The sequence below is a fragment of the Diprion similis genome, chromosome 1, assembly GCF_021155765.1.
Source record: "Diprion similis isolate iyDipSimi1 chromosome 1, iyDipSimi1.1, whole genome shotgun sequence".
NCBI lineage: Eukaryota > Metazoa > Arthropoda > Insecta > Hymenoptera > Diprionidae > Diprion > Diprion similis.
This window is the reverse complement of record NC_060105.1, coordinates 9,744,475-9,760,740: the sequence shown is the minus strand read 5'-3', so window position 1 is coordinate 9,760,740 and position 16,266 is coordinate 9,744,475. Positions and strand designations below refer to the sequence as shown.

The 16,266-nt window shown below is 33.9% G+C and overlaps 1 protein-coding gene across 8 annotated transcripts in view; it reads left to right on the top strand.

The window, feature by feature from the left end:
* LOC124406899 (serine/threonine-protein kinase Doa) overlaps positions 1-16,266 on the top strand; it is a 47,203-nt gene that overhangs the window by 15,576 nt on the left and 15,361 nt on the right. For 6 of the 8 annotated variants that reach the window (XM_046882592.1, XM_046882577.1, XM_046882608.1 and 3 more), the window contains one exon: positions 10,333-10,612. In XM_046882592.1, the coding sequence (XP_046738548.1) occupies positions 10,333-10,612 (280 nt within the window). Of the gene's footprint in view, positions 1-4,599; positions 4,758-10,332; positions 10,613-12,934; positions 13,433-16,266 lie in introns of those variants that run through there. The other 2 variants (XM_046882624.1, XM_046882633.1) reach the window with 2 other exon arrangements.

Below are 16,266 nucleotides of genomic sequence, written 5' to 3'. Positions count from 1 at the left end.
ACTGCTGCAGTTACTAAATTACTAGCGCGACATTATCGAAGCGGAAGTGCGCGACGTCCATTGTTTCGTAAACGAAACATATCGTCGTTTCGTATCGTCTCTTCACCGGTCGCGAAAAAAGAAAAAGAAAAAAGAAAGTGCAAAACCCCATCGACTCAAAAGGCGCCGGTTGTGCGAATCGCGTCATTAACGTGCCTTAAATATCCCAGCACGGAATATTAGATTATTCATATATACGTACCTTCTTGCAGGTGAATTTTAATTGAGTCTCATTAATTTCAAAGCTTTTGAATGTTAATTAAACACCTGAAAAGCGTTTCTTCCTTACTTTATAATATCGCAAAACGATTTTGCACACACAGATTTATTTTTTTCTTTTCCATTCCTTTATTACTCACGTTTTTATTCATATATATGTATATATTAGGGTGGTGCAAAAAAACCGACTATTTTTTTTTTTTTTTTTGAGTCTCGTGTGACAAAATGTTAGTTTTTGATGTTTTAAGAGCCGATTCCAAAGGACAGTTGAAAAAAAAATAATTTAAGAGGTCGCTCCACATTTTTTAAAACGTCCGAAATCGTCAAAAATCGATTTTTTTTTCGTTACGGTATAATTTTATAGACAAAAAAAAAAAATAAGTTTCCGAAAATTTCAGTTCAAAATTTGAATTTTGAAAGGTCGCTCATAATTTTTGTTCAATTTTTTAGTGCATTTCTTTAGATCTTTTCGAGCGACCTTTTAATATTCATATTAAAATTTCATTAATTTTTTTTCTTATATTTAGTAAGAAAGAATCGATAACAATACACCACGACATGAATTAAAAATCAAACAAAATATTGAAAATATAATTTTTTTAATTTAATTTTTTGGCGATTTTTGACATTTTAAAAAATTTTGGAGCGACCTCTTAAAATTTTTTTTTGAGCTGTTCTTTGGATTGGGCCCTTGAAACATCAAAAACTAACAGTTAGTCACACGAGACTCAAAAAAAAAAAAAAAAAAAAATGATCGGTTTTTTTGCGTCACCCAGACGCAAAAATTTTTTCATACTTTTTAATCGCGTCTTTCTTTGCACCGATTATAGTAGCTAAATACAGCTGTATCATTGTAACGATTCGCGAAGCGTTTTGCGTCCGCTTTATGCCGACTTCCTTTTCCTTGATAGCATGTATCGGATTAGTCCTAAAATCCTAGCGATATACAAGAGCCGAAGCAATTAAGTTGGCAAGGTCGATTTCGCCATCATAACGCCACGATCGCCCATATTTGGTCAGAATTTATTACGCGCAAATAGCCACCGGCTATAATACACAATTCTATATAATATCTCGTTACATCTCTCTCATTGTGTATTATATTCGCGATTGCCTTACTTATCGTACAATATATATATATATACATATATTATATAGAATATAGATATATTATCGATACATAGCAGTGGCTCGCAATTTTTTTTTGATCTATTACGATTCGTTAAAAAAAAAAATCAAATATTTTGCAAATTTTCGATTGATTTCGAACAAGAGTTTTCTTCGCATAATATTCACATCGAATTTCAGATAATTATAAAGTTTTTGCTTAACAAATTTTTAGTTTTCAACCCATTGTTACAATAATTAGTCACGGATATCAACCTCACTTCTATCATCCTGAAATAATATATTATATACCTATCGCCTTGACTTATTTACGCCCACGTATACCTACTGATTCTCATGATCGTGAAATCTATTTATTCATTTCATGTTACAATTGTGTACGTATTGTGTGTCTAGTAAAGTGTAGATAACACCGCATCTGCGATACATGACGCTTTTTAAACAACACGATGATTTCATTCAATTGCTTTATGCACTCTTCTGTATAATATCGGTCAATTGTCTTGTTTGTCCCGTGTGATCGGTATTGTCGTGTCGTGTGATATGACGATAAATTGTAGCAAATAATTGTATGACGTTTTGTCAAACGAATTGTCAATATGAAATTGTCTTTTGCAGAGGACGCAATTTATCTTCTCGAAATTTAAACTCCTCCTTTATTTTATTATTATTATTGTACAACGTTGTAACAATTCTCTCTTTGACGCAGACTTAACAATAATGTCGCTTTCAATTATTTTCAAATCTATCATACTAATTTCGATCAACATGAAATTTTTACTTTTTATTTATTCACCATTTTTTCCCCTTCTTCTTGTTTTTTTCCACATACTCGTCACTTTCCTCTAGCATACAGCGATAAAAAGCTTTCCTAGTCATTTCTCTCCTGCAGTGAAGATTCGATTCTTCAGTAAACTACGGCGCACATTGAGAATCATACCTACTTACTCTCACTTAGGCTCTATGGTAATAAACAACTCGTTATCCGTATATACCGAACCAACGGAGCCACTCGACACTCGGCTGCACTTGAGAAAAGACCTACAGACCTACATTCGGTACTCCATCAATTTTCTCTCGCTTAATAATGTAGGGACATAAATCGAACAAGTTTCACTTATAATACGTGAAATTTATTCATTTGGACTGCAAAACTTACCGTCTATTACACCTAGATTTTTTTTTTTTTTTTTTTTTTGTTATTATTTTTCGTTTTCTTTGCTTTCGCAGATATGTTCTGCTTCACTGTCGATTTTTGATGATCATTGATCACTTCATGTTTCATAAATCGTGTCTTGCGTGCTTTTTATTTATTTATTTATTTTCTCTTTTTGATATCAATAATGAAATATTCATTAACCCTTTTTGAGTCGCACATTATTGTGCTAACAATGAGGCAACTTTTTCAACAAAATAGTATTCCGTGGTATCTCGGGTCGCTGGTTACGAATCTGTAATTAGAATTCCGAAATTCAAGATGGTGGATCCAATACGGTGAACGAAAATTTCTAATTCGATCGAACATGTTCAATAAACTTTATGCAGGGGTTTTTGGAGTCACTGATTGGATTATTCGTACCGAATTTTCAAAACCTAATCAGCGACCTGGGAAAACCTCTGGACAAGGTTTTTCCTCCGATCCTTCGATCGAATTTCAAATTTTTCTGCGCCATATTCGATCCAGCTACCTTGAATTTTTTAAATCCGATTTCAAATTCGTAATCAATAGCACCAAAAAGTTTAAATTTTTGTTAACCATGTACATACGTGTAGAGGAGTAACTTTCTCAGAAATGAATTATTTGTTCAATATTAAATATTTATTTCCATCAATTTGTTTCTAAAAATAATAATTTTACATTGCATCGCAATAATTACTGTCTAGGATTGACAATCTATTAGTATACTGTACGAAATAGGAAAAAACCGCAAAGAAATATGTGTCGAAAAGTTTTCTGAGTATCCAAAAAACGGATATAAAATAGATGATAAGAATATATTCACCGCTATGACTCAAAGGGTTAGATCGATCGTCTGTCATTGGTTTAATCGCGCGTCGTAAATCGATCTTGCCAACTTTTTACCATCACTACCTAGATAACATGCCAATTTTACGATTCCGTTGTGCAAGAATTTAATAATAGAAAACTCTTCGTGCGAATTTATTTACAATTTATTTGTAAGTTTTTTGCGATCGAATGAGAATTATCACATAGATCGGCATCGGGCATATTTTTACGGCTGTTTATGCTTTTTTAGTCAGTATAAGGCTTGTATTCGCTATCATTCAATCACGATCAGTCACTCTGTTGTTGTGTTCGAGACCTTCGTGCATCGTGCCGATGATGATGATGGAGTTGTAATGACGGATATGAGAGCTCCGTTTAACTCATGTCACTTCCGGGTGCTCACGGGAATTGTGTTGGATTCTTAACTTGGCGGATAATAGATGGAGAATATTTTCGACATTCTATTATACCTTTGTACTCTTGACGCGCCTTTTCATTGAATTTTATGAATATCCTTGTATTTTTCTCTACCGTTACTTGTAACACACTCCGTTGAACCAGTTGTTGCACTGGAATAGAAGAACCAGAACTTGAAACTGGTTCGACTAGCGGCAGGCTTCTTGGCTTTCGAGAACATCCGTTCCGCCATATTAGCGTTTGCGTCGTGAGTGCTTTTGGTTATATACTTTTGTCAAAAATATTCCTCGAATTTTAATCACTTTTTTGATAACATGAAAATAACGGTCAGATTCGTATTTAGATGATTTTAAAACGACTTGGAAGCTTGGCTTTAAAGTTTTAATTTACACAGTCGCATTATCCAAGGTCTATACTCCACAAGGAATTTTTTTAAAACTATATTTAAATAGAAGTAACAAACGTCTAATTTTAAACGTGTGGAGGTTACAAGCCTCTCGACATCCATGTGACCAAGTATTAAAAACTCGGCCGAAAATGAAGAACCCAAATAATTTCAATCTCTTGAAAAACTGAGAATATATTTTTCATCGTTCATAATTTCTTTTTTTCTCGATATAAAGTCATCGTAACTTCATTTTAGGAGTAATATGAAAAATAACTGAACGAGTTCAATATATCTTCTTCAAAGCTCGTATGAGTGAAGAGGCTGGTTGTAAGCTGCTCGCTGTGTGTAGTGATTTGATTTAAATAACACGTGAGTGAAGAGAACCGGGCTTAGGCATTCTCCTGCAGTTGTTTATTTTAAACTGTATTCATGACCTTTTACCACCCGTAACAACTTGAAGAGAGACTCTGTGATACCTATAACTATACTACATATATAAAAGTTTCGCGGTGTGAAGATGCCGGTACTCTACGTTGCTCTCGCCTCATGGGTGCCAAGGTAAGGTATTCGAATATGTCTTCAACATTTCTTTTTGTTCATTAAAGAAACGTTTCGGGAATAACTAGTTTGGAATTGAGGTCGTGTGACCATTGATTTTTACAAGCACGGTGCTCAAAGTTTCCTCAAATTTGTCACAGTTTATTCTTTGGTTTCCTAACTCTTCACGAAAGAAGATTTTTCGAAACGTATAGTGGTTACGTTCAACCCTTTCAAACATACATTTTCCTTCGCAGTCAAATTCCTTGGAACTGGATATATGAGGTTTATCGAGGTCGCTGATTCAAAAAATGACTCCGAAAACCCAAGACTACCGAGTTCCACTTTTCTAGTCCCCATAACCTTCATCCAACTATACATTTATTACGTCAAGACATGCATTTTCAACACTACAATACAACACATTTAAAAAAAATAACACCGACATTATAGGAGTCCAATTATGCAGAAAAAATAACAACGATCTCTCGAAAATTGGATATTAATTTTGAACAACCGATTCAAAAATGGTGTCTTCGTGCCGCAGATGGTTAATTATTCGTCTTTGCCTGATTATCCATCAACGAGTTGAAGTCATTTTCAAAAAGGACCGTCGCTTCGTCAAAATTAAATCCAATAAAATTTATCAATTACGCGATTGAACTTCAATCTTGTCGCATTCATATATGCATTTAAATAAACGTATGAAATTATGTAATACGTTGAGATTCCAGGGTGCAGCATATAGATTTCACAATAATTCTTCACACGGGTTTATTATATTATACGCTCCGGTAATTAACAGTGCGTGAAAGCGGAGCTATGCAACAACACCTGCAGCAATGCACCGGAAGTACTCTCTTGTTATTCCGCATTGAAGTGAATGTTATTATTAAACATGACTAATCAGTGTCTAAAACGAGATTCTAATTACTTATGGGTATGCAGTGCAGGCCCGAAACTCTCGCGAGTATATAATGTTAATGCAAAAACGTGCTCGTTTCACTTCCGAGTTTAAAATTTATATAGGTCCAATGTTTATATTTGTCCGTTCCTGTAAATCCCAACTGACCCATATCCCTGACGGGTATAATCGACGCTCACTTTGTCTATTCTGAATTCTCACACGAGTTTCTCAAGGCCTTTGGCCTCTATCCAAAAACCATGAACAGGGGGCGACAGGTTGGGAAAAACGGGAAAAGTCCGGGAATTATGATGAACAACAGGGACAAACGCAGGTACTTTTTTTTTTTCTTCTATTTTAATCAATTGCTCTCAAACTTTAGGCTCTGTAAATTCAGCCAAACTAACTTTCGGAAATCGTATTATTCCATTTCTAATCATTTATTTGAAATTAAGCGATATTACCTGTTTTTTAAACCAAATTTATGTATTGAAGGTATACACTAATTCCGGAGCTCTTGGTTAGAAAATAATTCAACATTAGCTAAGTTTTGTGGAAAAAAATCAAATTTTATTTGAGCAAATTGTCAACAGCCTGATGAAGAAAAGACAAGAGATTCGGTCAGTATTGTACAGGATCAGGGATAAAAATGGTTGTCCTATTTTTATACTATAATTTAATACATATTCTCACTTCATATTATGAATCTCTCCGATTCGAGATAAAGTAACTCGTATGTGTTCAACCTCGGAGTTAAGTTTGAAGTTTTTCCTTGTATAGATGTACATAAATAATAATAATTCTACGAATACGTAAAGAGGAAAAACCGAGCGCTTTGATCAACGTTTTCTTTGTCAGAACTACTTTAGGTGTTTTTTTATGAGTCATTTTATCTCCAAATTCAATAATCTTCCCTGTCGGTAATGACGGTTAAACAGGGTATCAGTTATCGACTAGTTATCGACTGGATAGTGCGTGACTGAATTCCCTACTTACTATATTTAGTATATCAACAATTGCAAAGGGGAAACAAAAATTCCTAATCAAGGGCTGGAAAATTTTTATTCACCCTGGAAAAGTTGATATGATATATTTTTTTTTTTATTGAAAATTACGACATTTCTGTTTTACCTACATAACATGTCATCGAATAGTGCTGAAATTTAAATTCTTCATTTGCAGTAGACACCCAGTGTATTACAGTCCTTCAGGTTTACAGTTACTTAGAAGGCAGAACCGCGTAGCGCATCAGTGATAATTAATATCGTAACACTGTTCACACGTTCTTCTTTTTCAACTTTCACCGTATCTCTTTATCAGCCTCGTTATTTACAGTTTTGCTATAGATATTCCACCTGGGTATACAAATTCTTGGCTTTTTGTCGATGAGAATAATTTTACGCAGTTTTTATTACACGTCTCTGAAAAAGATGGATCCGGATAAAATGAAAACTTCATGAAGTTTCATCTTCCGGATTTATCCAGGGATCTGTAATACGCACTATGTTGTATTACGTATTACAAGTATCAAAAATAACTTGGCCGTTACGAAACACTGTTTGAAATCAGCGGAATTAACAAGGAAAGGTTGGGAAGTGAGCGTGACTCATAATCAGTTCATACACATGCGACTTCCTGACAGGTTAACTCATGTTGGAATTATCAGCCGAGTCGGATGGTAAAGAAGGAAACTGTCTGAAATATTAAATTAAACTTAAACTTATCACGTTCTTCAAAGAATATTTTTATTTTTTTTTATTTTTCTCTATTTTTTGCCTTTCTTGCTTGCTTTCACGATGTCTTGACTTAATGTGGAGAATTCCTATAAAATATACTAATGAATGAAACTTCTGGAGCTATGATTTTTTTTCTTAAGTATACGCATCAATGCAATTTCCGATAATAGTTAAAATAAGGGACATTTTACTCAGTCGGTAAAGGCTGACTATGTGGCATCCCCTTAACATTAAACACTTGAAATTTCCTCCGATTTCATCCGGGACCGAGTTTATATTTCCATCTTCAGTGCCAGTTCATTATAATAGCATAAATTTCACCGGTTTAATTATCGTTCATCATACGTCAAATTGATATATATTATAGTGGAAAAATCGATCAGACCAAACATTAATTACGATCGGGGAATCATTTATTTAGCTCTTTGACGCAACCGAATCACAGCTTGACCATCCTTTCGACCTTGGATAGATTGCACCGAGCATAAAATGGCGGTTATTTTGCGCTGGTTTCAATCAACTCTTTGGACCAGTTTAACTCAATTTACACACTCAGATTCACAGGTCCTTTGACCCTAATTGAAACTTTGGCTAAACCCGTTGACGACTAATTCTAAGGTCAGTTCTCCTGCTTCGCTGTTGTTGGGACAACTTTTTATACAGCGTTGATCTGTAAATATATTCGGCACGTGGTTATTAGCCACATCAAGGCTGGCTTCACGGAGACTCTTGGAAGTTATACAGCTGCTGGAAATACGCCCGTTTAATATCCACTCTGTATACTTAAATGGAGTTGGTCGTTCAATCCTCGGAATGATGGTTAATTTTAGACGTTATTTGACCGCGTCAAACCACTCGCTTCACGGTCATCGTTATGAACGCTATCATACAAATTACGACCTCGTTTTCACGTGTAGATGTAGTCCGATATTGTCAATTGCGCACGGTCCGTTAGAATTTTTTTTTTTTAAATTGATGAAATTTTAATGGAAATTAGCTGCCTTGGTTTTTGATGAACATTCGTCAAATCGGTATTAAGTAATTGAACAGTACTATATATATATATATATACATAAAGCAAGTTTTTTCAATCTACGCATTACTTTTTTTTTTTATGTTGTCACACATTTTACTATTTTGCTATTTTTACTGTCATCCTTCTGTCCATCGTCTATAACTAAATGTTGTTGAGATATCTTTGTTATTTTTACATATGTTTGGAAAGTATTATTTGTTACTCGTTTAGCGCGAGCGTAATATTTTTTTTTTTTTTTTTTTTTTTTTTGCTTGTAGATTGGCGAGAAATTGGAAGAAAAAAATAGAACATGAAAAATAATGACAGTTTCGATAGATTTCGTGAATGTTTTATTCTATATTGACTTTTTTTTTTTTTTTTTTTTTCTCAGCAACGAGTAAAAGTAGAATAAAAATATTTATGGTTGAACATTTATCGAACAGGTTGCGTAAAATTCTAGATTAACAAAATGTAGAAATTACATGATACTATTTTATTTACTGATTAGATATCATTCTAATATTTAATTACAGAAAAACTAAAACGTAATAATAATAATTATAATTTGTATTCAATTAGTATAGCATTTAGTTGTAATTATTATCGCAATTCTTTTCAATTACTAAATCATAATTGTGGGAAAAAGAAAACGGCAATTTTTTTAATGATACAGATCACACTTTTAATCTATATCATATTTCAATTCTAATTGTAATTTACCGTTGTAATTTGTTACTAATTAAGCGTTGAGGAATTGTTACACTTGACACGAGTTGAGTTATAAATGAAAATGAACGTATTATAGAAGTTATTACGTGGCACGTGCACATATATTATATACATATAGTGCAAGTTATTTTAGATAGGTGCGGTTTATATAAATGTCCGAGCTATTTTCGCGAGCTTCGTTCCCGAAATTTCATCAAATCGTTGTACACACGTCATATCACGTGGGTTATTATAATTTTACAACGATTTTCTACGCTGCACCCTTCCTCGGTATGTCAACGATGTTTTTGTTTATTATCCACTTGGATAATAAGTTTATATTTTAGGCGCTATTTGTCTTTGGTATTGTATCCTCCCCCCTCCCTTGTAAACATCACCACGTGCTATTTAAATACAGGAACGAGACTACGACTGCTAGAATTTGTCTGAACAGAGATTTGGCGCTGAAGAGTTTTTTAAAAACTAAAAACATGACAAGTAGATGTGATTTTCAACGATTTTCAATATTATTGTCTATTGGTTTTTATTCGTTTTATTATTAAATGAAAACGAAGATGGAACGTTTGATTTTCTCGATGATAGACCGCGTTTTAACTGAAAATATAGAATCAATATATTTTTCATTTTTATTCTTCAAAAGTAACATATTTTAGACAGTTTATAAACGTAAAATAAATTCTTACACGCGTTTTCACAAGCTCTAATCAAGTATAGAATTTCTAATTCAATTACAAGTGCACTATTTTTGACCTCAAGTGTTACGTTTTTTATTCTAAATGATGCTGCACCGTCATTCATTTTTTGTTTTTATTTTCTACCGTAATACGCCTGAAAATAATCAGCAAAAATTTACTGCGTGACGATTTTTTTCTATAAAATTATGAAAAAACGATCGTACAAGATTGTTTTTATTTCTCTTCCTCGTCATCCAAGTTTCAAAATAATTTGATTCTCAACATTGAGATCAATGCGAAATCCATACCGGGAAGAAGAATTCCAAAGTGTTTCAAAAATCACACTTTTCAGTAATGACTAAAAGAGAGAGGACAAAAAAAAAAAAAAAAAAAAAAAATCGAATCGAATATGAAGTTTCAATCTACAGTCAAGCTTGATTGAAAACAATTGCAATAAAATTCAATCCATCGGAACTTTATCTACCAAAAATAAAACAAAAAGAAATTTATTCATTCTTATAATTTTCTCTAATTTCAGTGACGAAAGGGTGCTGAGGTCTCGGGCTCAACACGAAAGGGGAACGAGCGTCGAGCGTCGTTACAAACGGAGTCACCGTCGTTCGCCGTCGAGCGGACGTCAGCACACTCAGCATGCCCAGCATACTCAGCATACTCAGCACACGCAGCACAGAGAGCGAGCCCATCATGCACCGGGTGGATCGAGTCGCCGGACGCGAGCCCATCGTCATCATGGATCCGCATCGCCGAGCCACGAACCCTCTCGACATCGCCACAGATCACCCTCATCCAGGAGTCAGGTCAGTCTCAAATCCGTGTCTCTTTATACCCCCCCCCCCCCCCCCCCCCCCCAAGTCATCGTTGCTCTCTTGTTTGTTGTTTTTTTTTGTTTTTTTTCCCCATCTTTCCCCCCTCCACCTTCATCATTGTGGTTAATCTTTTCTTTTTTTTTTATTATTATTGTAATATAGTCATTCACTTCGATTCGCGTTAGAAAGGTCGATTATCGTCGTGTTAATGTATACGCTGTTTCTTTTTGTTGTGTTTTTTTTTTTTTTAAAGATTTTTTTCGTACAGCGGTATCGGTCGACACGATTAATAGGATGGAAACGTCGATTTTATTCTAAACTGTTTTATTTTTTATTTTATAGAGGTATGTATACATATATTTGTGCGTTTGTTTACTGCTCTTGATACTCGAACACTGGCTAATTAGTTTATAAATATATATACATATATGTATGTATTTTATGTGAATTTATGAAAGGAAATATGATAGAGACACTTCAAAGGCTGCAGGATGCGTGGTAGATTGGGTCATCACGATGATCGTGAAAATTTTTTTTTTCTTCAACCCTTATACGTTAATATTGTTATTACTTGACCTTTGGCTAATTGGAAGAGGGGGGAGAACGAAAGTTTTTGTCATGTTGTTATTATTAGAAGAAAAAAAAATTTATTTCAATCTATAAGTGAGAACAAGAATCAGGGAAAGTCTTGTGAAAATTCGTTTTACAAATAATTTACTGATCGTGCTATATCCTTGCAATATCAAGGATTATTATTGTTGTTGTGAAAAGTGGAAGGAATTCCTATTTACAGCAAAAAAAAATTTATATTCACAAACGTCTTGGATGCAACAGGATATTAATTGCATATTGTATTGAAAGAATGTAGAAAATTTTTCGACGGTGAAATTTGTTTTTGAAACATGCAATTTCTGTGAATCTAGTAGAATTTTTTTTCCATCATCGACGGTTTTTTTTTAATCCAAAATGTACTTCTGCACGTAGTGAAGTGATTTTTTTTTTTTTTTTTCCCAAGTAAAAGAAAGATTCCTAACTAGTTGCAAAATGTTTGTATTATTAAAACTTTTAACGATATGTAAGTAGATATATGAAATTGATGATCTGTTTTACATTATAGTTATCAGCGCTCGCGTGCGTTTCTGTTTTGTATAATATAACTGTTCGAAGTGCGATTGCCATCGATTTCAACTTCGTAACTGAAAATTATTCCGTTATACATTAATCGAGTTAAGAGTTGAACTGCGAGCGAAAATTTCAGGTTAATGGTAAAAAATCTTCTTCTTCTTTCTCTTCTTCTTCTTCTTCTTCTTCTTCTTCTTCTTCCTTCTCGAACTAATTTTGTCGCAGCGCGTTTCTTAAAAGTCAATCGTAAGATCTTCATTACGAGAGCGAATCAACGATCAGACGATTATGGGAACCCCCCCTCCCGTCCGACCCCCTAAAAATAAATAAATAAACATATAAATAAAAAAAAATTTAAAAAAAAAAAACGTGGTATATCGCGGAGATGCAATTTCCACCGTCTTCGACGTTGTTGCCGGTGGTGGTGCTGACGACTTGTTGGTTGGCGATGGTTCGTTCTTTCTTCGTATCTATTTTCGAACGGTGGCTATTTTCGATGAAACTCGTCAGCCGCGTTTTGCAGCGTTCAGTGCGAGCTTGTGCCAGATGGCCGGAGCAGCGTCGAGCAAGATCTTACCGGCTAGCCGGCTCGCCGGAGGTTGACCACACCAGCAGCCCTGCAACGAGACGGCGAACCTTTGACTAACTAACTAAACTAAACTAAACTAACTAACTTGACTCGACAACAACGCTCTGCTTCGAGGGATATCATTTTTTATATTACTCAAATAAGCATCGCGTTACACCTCTCGTCGGTCTGGGGTTGCGCGAGAGACAAACTTTCGAACGAAGATAAACAGAAGAAAGATAGAAAGAAGACGTGGGGGAAAAAAAAAAGGAAGAAACAAATAAATTAATTAATTAATTAAAAACGAAAAGAAAAAAATAAAAAAAGAAAAGAAAAAAAGGAACTATAAATGAACGCAAGAAAAAACAAAAGAAAAATAAAAACAACAACAAAATATCAAGAAGGAAGAAAATTTAAACTATATACGTATATTCGGTAATTAGCATACCGGCATCGAAAGTGTAAAATTTAACCGCGAAACAATCTCGCGGTTATACCAGACGAACTCGATTAATTTTAATTTAGTTTGTTTCGATTATCATGTCGTACGAAATGAAACGACGGTGGTGATACGGGTATATGTGGTGAAAATATTGTTTTTTTGATATCGTCGATTCTTGAAAAAAGAAAAGAAAGAGAAAAAAAAAAACAACAAGTTGGAAAATACGAGTCGATCGATGACGGTTCAGTTTTTAATCCTCTCCGAGAAGTGGGGAGGAAATATTTGTGAAGGGTTCGACTGTATTATCGAGGGAAGAATTTGAAGGGCTGCAGTGCAGGAGCGCGGGAAAGGGATATTTTAAATCGTTATCGAAAATATGGCGAATCTCGATGCAAGATGGGGGGCTCTGATGGGCCAAGGCACGCCGCCATCGAGTATCGGATCCTCATCGACGATGTCGAATCGTCAAGAACCGTCTTCGTGGTGGCCGTCACAGTCTCCGTCTGTCACAGCTGCTGACACTAGCTGGGTGGCAGGCTGGAGGCTGCCGCAACCTTGTCAGCAGCCTCCGGTTATCTACGACGACAACGCGTATGCACGGACATCGGACAACATTGATATAGAAACGAACCGAATCGACGTTACGCCCGAATCCGAAAATGAAAATTCTACGTCCGAGGTAGCGCTCGCTTTGACTAAAGCCGTTATGCGTTTTTATTTTAGACTTTCTTTTTTTTTTTTAACCCACATTTTGACATTTTTTTGGTTCACTTTATCTGCACATATACCTACGACGCGTATTATGTTTGTGTGGTTAATAAGAGTTTCGCAAAGTGTTGTTGTTGTTGTTGTTAAGAGATATTAATCGTTCACAGTAGGGTTTTGATTTTAAAGTGAATTTTATTGAAGATTATATACACTGTGTCTGTGTTGTTCACGTAGGGAAAGTTGTTGCTTTTTCTTCTTTTTTTTTTATTCATTTTTCATCGCGGGTTTCAAATTCAATACTCAAACAAACACACACGCACTTTCGCTTTTCGGTTTTTTTTTTTCTTTTTTTTTTTTCTCTTTTTGTTCCAATAACCGGAAATATAGACAAAGTAAAGGCTAAAAAAATTTATCGATTTATTAAACGATATGCTGTTTTAATATTGTTTTTGAAAAACTGTCTAAAGGAAAGAGGCGAAATTTTTCTACTCTTTATTTTACCGTTTAAACACGTAATTTTCTTTCGATATTTTCTGCATGCGATGCTGAAATTGTTTTTTTTTTTGTTTTGAATACTAAATTTAAAAATCTCTACTTTTGGTTAAATTTCAAGTTTGCATAATCGTTGTCGGTTTCTCACGTTGAAGGGTGGAAAACACAAAGAATGCAGATGTCTGATTGTGAGTTGCGTTGCTGCTACGCATTAAAGCTTTCGATGTGCTTCTTCGCCCTAGCTAGATTCCGATTTAACACTCCGGTGCTTATTTATAGAAGGGTGAATTCCAATGAGATCGTTCGTAAAAAAAGAGAGAGAAGAAAAAAAGGAGTGAGAGTAGTGCGAAGGCTCACAGTTCATCTTGAAACGGTTTTGAAATTATTCGAATGTTTCGGATACATAAAGTCGATGGAAAATTTAGATTGGGTTGAGTTAGGTTAGGCTAGGCTAGGCTAGATTATCGTCAGGGTACAAAACGAAATCGTTTACTCAACAGCGACTCTATTCAACATCATTGTACAAATAAATAAACGAATGGAATTCAGGTTTGCGGAATGGGACTAGAAAACGCGATTATCTATTCTATATAATTAACGAAGCACACTTTTAATCGAAACTTTGGGTATTACTTGTAGGTACTTGTTGCCAGAATTGAAATGTACAATTTTGAAGTTGATGGAAAGTTTTTGCATTTCTTTGTTTTATTATTTAATATTTTAATGTAAAGTCTTGTATTTTGTTCAAATACAAGTTGCAATACATTTTCTTATAATCAATTCAGATAATTATTGAGATAATTGGAAATTATTCAGAGAAGGTCTAATAATGATAACAGTAACAAAATAATAATAATTTATCTGCTGAAAGAACCTGAAGGAATTAACGTTAAAGAATTTCACTTGGTTTAAAGGCTTTAAATGCAGGATGTTTCAAACCTACAATTCCTGTTATGTTTCTAATATCGAAGATAATTCTCAAAGATGAAAGATAAAAGTTTTGAGAAATTTAAGCAAAGTTTTTGCCGCCATAGAGCAAATTTTACATTCGTTACGTTGAGTTACTAATAAACTTCGACTGACCGCCTATCTTCATTGATACTTACTAATCTTTCTTTCATCTGACGTAAATATCTGCTAGTGGAATTTACAAGTAATATTTTTAAAACGAACATATCTTACGCATCCGCAAAATTAATGAAAATAAATACGCAAATTCTTGCTTATTTGTATTTTTTTAATATAATTTTTTTTTTTTATTTTTCACGGAAATATCGATCGCTAAGATCGTTATTCTGTTTATGCATTCGCGATATGTTTATTATTAGATTTAATTCATGTGATTTACACAGGTAATCAAGTTTTTGATACACTTGTATGTTTTTATACTGAATTTACTGTGAAATTTTTCAAAATAGAAGTAGAAATTTAACTACGTCGTGTTCGCAACGCTTTAAAATTTTCCTTCCGAATTCGTCAAGCTCTTACCAAATTCGTTTATAAATTTCGATATTGTGCAAACTTTTTACTGATTTTGGCTTCATCATCTCTCATTCGAATTATAGTCCAAGTAAGAATTTCTGAGGTCGTAAATAACCGATAAATTTCACCGCGATAACTCAATTGGTTCTCGACTTATCTGCGTTATTATACCAGACCTGAAAGGTCTTCATTCTCATGATAACAATAACAACAAAATATTTAAACTTAACCACATCATACGGTTCAATATAAATATTGTGTATTTTGTATTGAAAACCAAGGAACTCACTTTTTGTGAAAATATTCGGTCGGCTTGAATAATTCTTACTTGTTTGTTTATTTAATATTAAATTTCAGAAAAATAAGATTCATTATCGTAAATAATATCATAGTTATATATATATATATATATATATATATATATATATATATATATATATATATATATAAGAGAACTTGATCACTGAAAATATATAGACAGCAATTATTAGAATCCCGTGAAAACCTCGGTGTGTGTAGGAAAATGAAATTATATCCAGAGACGGAAGCTTGAAAAAAAAATAAAAAAAAATAAAAATAAAATAAACTTCCCCGATCGGTATCACGAAGAAAAAAAGAAACCTGTTGAAATTAAGTTCGCGAATATTCTTTGAGAACTTTTTAAATGCCGCAATCGACGTAATTTTTTACTTGAAAAAAGTTCGGTTCATTGAATTGCCGTCGTGCATGTAAATGCAACAAATTTTTTCCATATATATATATATATATGTATGTATGTATACATACCGCGTTTCTAATTATATATACATAATACGATAACGACGAGTTGTA